This window comes from Thunnus maccoyii, chromosome 11 (genome assembly GCF_910596095.1).
Source record: "Thunnus maccoyii chromosome 11, fThuMac1.1, whole genome shotgun sequence".
Classification (NCBI taxonomy): Eukaryota; Metazoa; Chordata; class Actinopteri; order Scombriformes; family Scombridae; genus Thunnus; species Thunnus maccoyii.
In genome coordinates this window covers 29,732,991-29,740,223 of record NC_056543.1, presented here as the reverse complement: position 1 = coordinate 29,740,223, position 7,233 = coordinate 29,732,991, and the positions used below count along the sequence as shown (strand labels likewise).

Below are 7,233 nucleotides of genomic sequence, written 5' to 3'. Positions count from 1 at the left end.
AATATATATATTCACAAAAAATCTAATTAAAAAAAACGTCGCTGAACAAGCAACAGCAAAGAGCAACTTTAAAGAATGAAAACTAAAATACTTAATAAGCTAAAAAGATGAAGTTGACAAAATAACATAGAAATTAAATTTAGTGGCAGCTCAGTCTGAAATTAGCTGGGGTCAGTCATTAGTTTAATAATTGTGAAATAAAACATGATACTGTTTGCAAAAGAAGAACTACAACGTTTTTACAAGCAAAAAACAAAACGCATTGAGATTGTTTTTAAGTTCTTGAAAAACAACAACAGAGTGAGTGCTCTGCTCTTTATTCTCTCTCTTCCGCATTTCACACAACTTTCCCTTCCGCCAGTTACGACAGAGAGCAACTGGCCTTCCTGTGATTGGCTGCTCAGCTGACACCGTGTTCAGGTGCTCGCTGAGATAATTATCATACAAAGGCTGTTTGTTTTAATTCAGTTCATTCATCGTTACTGAAAAGACAATGCCTGGTCTGTAGCCTTAAAATATGTTGTGATTTTATAACAATTTTACATTAAAGGCTGTTAGCTGATATTGCATAATATCCAGAGTGATTTATATGTTTATGAATACAGAATAACATCGGGTTAGAACATCTGGGAAACCAAGTTACCATGGTGAAAGCTGCAAATTAGAACACAGCAAAGAGAGGAAACATAGCACAGCTGTGAGTAAATTCCCTGTTGAGACAAAAAAAAAAAAAAAAAAAAAAAAAACTGCCAACATTAAGAAAAGACCAATATGAGATTTCCTGATATCAATTCTAAAAAAACTATTTCCTTTAATTTGATACTTTGTAAGGGGGAAAATATTCCAAGAGTTTACTTGTCAGTTGTTCAAATTGAGACGACCTCTTGTGTCCTAACAGAACAGCAGTTAACAAGATTTTTTATAACCCAAACTAAATGTTAAGTTTTATCTTCCATCAGCACAACTATTTTTCTTTGACATATCAGATATGTGATTTGAGATCCAAACAAACATGAAGAGATTTTAAACACCTGCAGTGTACCCTGGAAATCAGTGATCTTCATCAGCAGAAGATGAATATTGGTTGATAAGTTATGAGTAAAACAGTAAATAGTTGGTCTCACCAGCATTACAGTGTAAGCAAATGGTACTGTTAAGTAGCTGGAGGGCAAACATTTGCTGCTTGGCCCCTATGGACCCCCGGCCATCTCCTGCCCTCTGTTCATTTTGAGTGTATTGTGTCATCAGGAAGTTGCTGGTAAGTGCAGTGCATACAGTAGTCTGCACTGTACATGACAGCTTCATATAGTCACAGACTCCTGCTGGAACACCTGGCCCTGACAGTTTGTCGTCATTTAAAACTAGACTTTGACAAATCATTACCTAATAATGTAAGACCCAGCTTAGTTGATGTTGTACTGTACTGTAGATGTGCAAATGTCCTTACAAGTTTGTTACAAGTTTTGATCAAATTACCCAAACAAACTGACTTGTGGTGAGCCTAAGTCTGCTTCTCCCAGTTTGATAATCCAGCCTTGATAGAGTCAACGTGTAATAAATATCACCAGTTACTAGCTTGCCAGATTTATCAGGCCTGTGTTAATAAGATAAGTATGCAGAGTAAGGAGAAAAAGAGGAAATTACTGAAAGCAAGTAAAACTGGTCAGAGCTTAAATTAAATGAAAACAAGTGTGCTACCAGTGCTGTTGACTTCACTGCAATAGCTCTTAAGCTGACTTTAAATAAATATTACCACCCACTTCAGTCTTTTTTTAGTCTGTGTTTGTGTTTTTATAAATAGGCCTATATATTTTTACTTTTCCTTCTGCGTTTATTATGTTGTTAGTTACAGATACTAATGATGATTGTTTAGAGTTTAGTCAGCATTTGATGGAGTTGCCCAGTTTCAGAAATCATCAGATTATCAGTGATTTACAGTAACACTTGGAAAAGTAATGATACGAACTGATGAACTGGTATATTTTATTCTATGTTTCTACTTTATTTTAAACTTTTCAATATCTTAAGTCATTGAAAACTCGTCATTTTGTACTTTCTCCACCTGCGATCAAGACTGAATACATTTCATTCAAGGGTAATTTTGTAATTCATATTTGTGTCATTTAAGTGTGTGTGTGTGTGTGTGTGTGTGTGTGTGTGCGTGTGTGTGTGCGTGTGTGTGTGTGTGTGTGTGTGTGTGTGTGTGTTTGTGTGTACCATATATTTCTCATGTTGTGGGGACTCACCTCCCTTATCTGGTCAAAAAGCAAGTCCCCTTAACGTGAATCGTTAATTTCTGGGTGAAGACTTGATTGAAAGTTAAGGTAAGTTTAGGGTTATGTTAAGGTTACGGTAGTGTTAAGATAAGTCTCAAAGAAATTAATGTAAGTCAATGAAATGTTCTCTGAATTGATGGACACATGACGGTGTGTGTGTGTGTGTGTGTGTGTGTGTGTGAGTAAGTGAGCGAGCAGCTGTTAAGTTTCTGCCACAAATGGAAAGCTGCGCTCCGACTCCTTATATGGTCATATTGAGCCTCAAAAGGAACTTGGTGTCACTTGTATTATTGTCCGCTAGAACATCGGTATCTCGACTATTTAAGTAAAAATTATATAACTGTTACCTTGTATTAAAGAAAAGACATTGCTGTGTATATCTGACTGGGAATATACTGAGCGAGAGTGATTTTATTTGAACCCTTGGCGCACTGTTTGCTTATTTAAGACGCTGAAGGCTTTTTGTTTTCCGCCGGAATCCGTTGGTCTGCGGTCCTTCTGTTTCCGTGTGTGGGGAAGAGCAGGGGTGTGATTTGAGAGGAAACTTGTATCTGTCAAAATGCAGGTTGGTAAAGCTTTATTAGACTTTAACACGCTGTGATGTAACGCTGGAGAAGGAGCTGTTGATGTCTGAGTTGTGTCTTGAGATAATTTCGCGGCGGGACTTTGAAGCACCAGCAGTAGCTAATGTTAGCTCCACTGTTAGCTTGCTGAGAGCTTCATATCCTCCAACACTTACACTTACACACACGTCTGGAGCTGAAACGATTTCTGACTAACCAATTAGTTAAGAAACAAACGATTCCAAAATGAAATATGACGCTTCTTTAATAACAAAAAATTGGTTGTAACAACGTGAAATAGATTGAGTGATTAAGCAATCATCTTCATTAATCTTCGTAATGTTTCGATTAAGTTGTTTTTGAATAAGTGTCGATTCATACCAGTCATTTATAGAGTCCATAAGGTATCATATGATATTGTTGCTTATGTTGTCCGAGAAGCTGTTTAAAAGCTCGAAGATATTCAGTCTACAGTGACGTAAAACAGAAATATCGTCACAGTCAGCCGATGATTCAGCATCAGTTGGAAAGCTGCCAAACTATCAATTATTCAGTATTCTTACTGATGAAATGACTCGTTGGGGATAACTTTGATTAGTTAACCAAGTCATCTATGGCTACAACAAACAATTAATATCATTATCGCTAAATCTGTCGATTTTCTCGATCGATTGATTAGTTTTTGGTCCATAAAATGTAAGAAAATGGTGAAAAATGTCCAACAGTGTTTCCCAAAGTCAGAGATGACGTCTTCAAATGGCTTGTTTTGTCCACAACCCAAAGTTATTTAGTTTTCTCTCATAGAGGACTAAAGAAACCAGAACATATTCAAATTTAAGAAGCTGGAATCAGAAAATTTGGACATTTTTCTTTAGAAATGACTCCAAATAATGAATCGGTTATCAAAACAGTTGATGATAATTTTAATAGTCAGTGACTAATCGTTGCAGCTTTAAACAACATCAACAAACTGTTAAAACAAGAAAATAATTGCTTACAGCACTACTGGATAATGTAATCTACAAAACCTTGTATTTACCTGATCCTTGCTTAGCAGAGGTGGTGGACCACCACTTCCTGATGTTTCTCTTCTGGTGATCAGTGTAGTTAGTAGATGTCAGTGTAAACATGTCACACCTATGAAATATGACAGTTGATGTGTGAAATAGCATTGAGGTTAATGTGTTATCTCTTAAGAGTGTGTTTTTTATAGTGTTGTGGTCTTTATTTCAGCCAAAGCTTTCCACCTCTGTTAAAAATGACCACAGTAACTCCTGTATTGTATGTGTTACTTGTAAAATATCTTTATATTAAAATACAAAAGAGATCTTAAAAGCAGCAGCCTGCTTTCCACCAGCTGCATCCACACAGAGTCACGGCTGCAACTCACTATAATTTTTATTATCCATCAATCCCTCACATTATTTTCTCGATTTAATAGTGTTGTCTGTAAAATAGGGGGAAATGGTAAAACTCGCCCATTATAATTTGATAGAGCTTATGACGTCATCTTCTAATGTCTTGTTTTTTCCAACCAACAGTCCAAATTCCAAAGATTCTCCATTTACTATCACACCTTAAAAGGCTAAAATCATCATATTTGAGAAGCTTAAACCACCAAATGTTTAATGTTTTTGCTTAAAAAATGACTAAAAAGATGATTCGATCATCATTGTTGATCGACTAATCCATTTATCAACTAATCGTTGCAGCTCTACAACGAACACAGTAAATTACGTTGCTCATTGGTGGGTCAGGCGTTGTTAGTGGACCTATCTTAGATTTTCGTCCTGCAGCTTCCATCCATCCATTTTCAAGCTGCTTATCCTGTCAGCGTTGCTGTAGAAACAGCAGCCTGCAGGTCTGTTCAGACACTGTCTCAAGGTTGCTTTTCCTCTCAGTCAGTCTAGTTTTAAATTTTGGGTGGAAAATTTCAATGTAAGTCAGAATTTATTTCCAGCTGAACAAGACAATTTGATCTGATTTTTAATCTTCAACATTAAACTACTAGATTTAATTGATCTGAAATGATATATGCTGTGTTTCCTCTCCAGGACCCGAATGAAGACACAGAGTGGAACGATATCCTGAGGAAGAAAGGTATTCTTCCTCCCAAGGAGACACCTAAAGATGATGAAGAGGAGGAGCTGGCCCTTCAGCAGCAGCAGTCTGTCGGTAAGAGAGACGGATTAGGATACACGTCTGTTTGTCTTTATCTCTTAATGTGGAAGGCAAATGTTTCCATCTCACAGAACCCTATTTTAAGGCTCATTTCACCCAAATCACAAAAACCATATTGCCCACTTACCCCTGTAATTGTTTTATTAGCAGAGATACGGTGTGTAAAAGGCTGTTCTGACTATTGTATCCACCAATCAAAACAATGTAAATTATGTCAAATATGATATTTGATAGTTCTGTTCAGTGTCGGCTAACTTGACCCTATTCAACTGATCACTGAGGGGAACATGTAATCAGCTGTTGTTTCTCTGAACAGTTAAAACATATGAGAGCATGACACTGGAAGAACTGGAAGAGAATGAAGATGAGTTCAGTGAAGAAGATGAGGCTGCCATCGAGATGTACAGGTGAGTGTATGTTCTGCTGGCAGCGAGCTAGCTGTACTGGGCAACTCCCAACCATCAGTCATCCACACTACACTGTTATTGGTTATATATGTGAAGAACTGCTGGAAACGTGCTTATTTCCTAAAATTGACCACAACACGTCTAACCCTTATGCCCTCCGCTCTGACAGCGGTTCACTGATGTGAGTTGTGTCTCTTTGCAGACAGAAGCGTCTTGCAGAGTGGAAGGCCACTCAGATAAAGAACGTGTTTGGAGAGGTGGTTGAAATCTCCGGACAGGACTACGTCAAAGAGGTCAACAACGCTGGAGAAGGCATCTGGGTGGTGCTGCACCTCTACAAACAGGGGTAGGTCATCCAACTAAATCAAGTGCTTTAACAAATATGAGACAAGACTCTTCAAAATGTGTTAAATATACAAGAAATAAGGACAGAAAATATCAATATTAGTTTTGATACTCTGAGTACTACAAACAAAAAACATCAGTTGCTGTTCCAGTTTTCAGCCCATCAGTCTTCCCGCCACTTTGGTTTCACGACACTTTAACCGAAAGCTAAGTACTAACCGGCCTGTCCTTCTGGTTTCCCAGAATCCCTCTGTGCACCCTGATCAACCAGCACCTGAGCATACTGGCCAGGAAATTCCCTCAGACCAAGTTTCTCAAGTCCATCTCCACCACCTGCATCCCCAACTACCCCGATCGCAACCTGCCCACCGTCTTCGTCTACTTTGAGGGAGAGATGAAGGCCCAGTTCATCGGGCCGCTGGTCTTCAGCGGCATGAACCTCAAAGTTGAAGGTAGGAGGCGACGTGCTGGCTTAAAAAGCTACAGAGTGTGAAGTAACACCGGTTTGACCTATTATTCTGGAGAGTTATTGAATGTGACAGCCTACTTGAAATTTAAATGCATATATGCAAATGTAAACTTCTTAAATTTGTCTCAGTAAGTTAACCTGTTATAATGATAAAAAAAAAACTACAGCTCTTGCAGTGCTAGTGTGACACTTGATTTTGTGTGAAGTCTTAGTCTTTTTGAGCTGATGCGATTTCTCTTTGATTCATTTACACTGGTGACAGTGTGACAGTCACATCCTGTCTGTTTTGGTCATATTTTGTGAGTGAAGTGTTTGTAATTTGATTTGTGTCTCATCCAGAGCTGGAGTGGAGGTTATCAGAGACTGGAGCGGTGAAGACAGACCTGGAGGAAAACCCCAGGAAGCAAATCGAAGACAAACTAATGTCATCGATCAGATGTTCGCTTCCCACACGGAAGGACAGTGACTCTGAGGACGAGGACTACTAAGAGAGAAATCTGTCACAGTTGAACAGACAGGCTGCGTGGCCGCCAAAACACTCATCTGGTGATGGTGTGAGCAGGGACAGAGAAGGGGTCTCATCTCCTTTTATGGGCACATACTTTTCATATTTTAACTTGGTGCTCTTATGCTGAGCCGCTCGGCTGGAGAGAATCATACCTGTGACCTTGTTGTTGAACCACCCGTCCTCCCGTTGTTCTCAATGGGGAAAGTGGGGAAACAGCACAACATTCACCCTTTTTGTAATTTGAATAAACATCAAACTCAATAACCCGAATCTTAACAAAAGCATCAAAGACAAATTTGAACTTTTTAATTATGTTTCATGATATATATATGTCACAAAATGTACATGTACGTTTAAAACAGTTAAATTAAATACGAGTTCATCTCTTTGCCACAGTAAATAATGCCAGTGTTTGTCTAAATGCTCATTTTATTGGAATCTGTGTCACGGTTGATTTATAAAGGACTTGTTTAAGAGTTATTGT

At 38.3% G+C, this 7,233-nt stretch overlaps 1 protein-coding gene across 1 annotated transcript; it reads left to right on the top strand.

Annotated features, from left to right (window-relative positions):
- Positions 1-2,734: 2,734 nt before the first annotated feature.
- On the top strand, positions 2,735-7,229 carry pdcl3 (phosducin-like 3). Its single transcript, XM_042425426.1, has 6 exons — positions 2,735-2,841; positions 4,894-5,014; positions 5,337-5,427; positions 5,630-5,773; positions 6,016-6,224; positions 6,581-7,229. The coding sequence occupies exons 1-6, from the start codon at positions 2,836-2,838 to the stop codon at positions 6,727-6,729; spliced, it is 720 nt and encodes a 239-aa protein (XP_042281360.1). The 5' UTR covers positions 2,735-2,835; the 3' UTR covers positions 6,730-7,229.
- Positions 7,230-7,233: the final 4 nt, after the last annotated feature.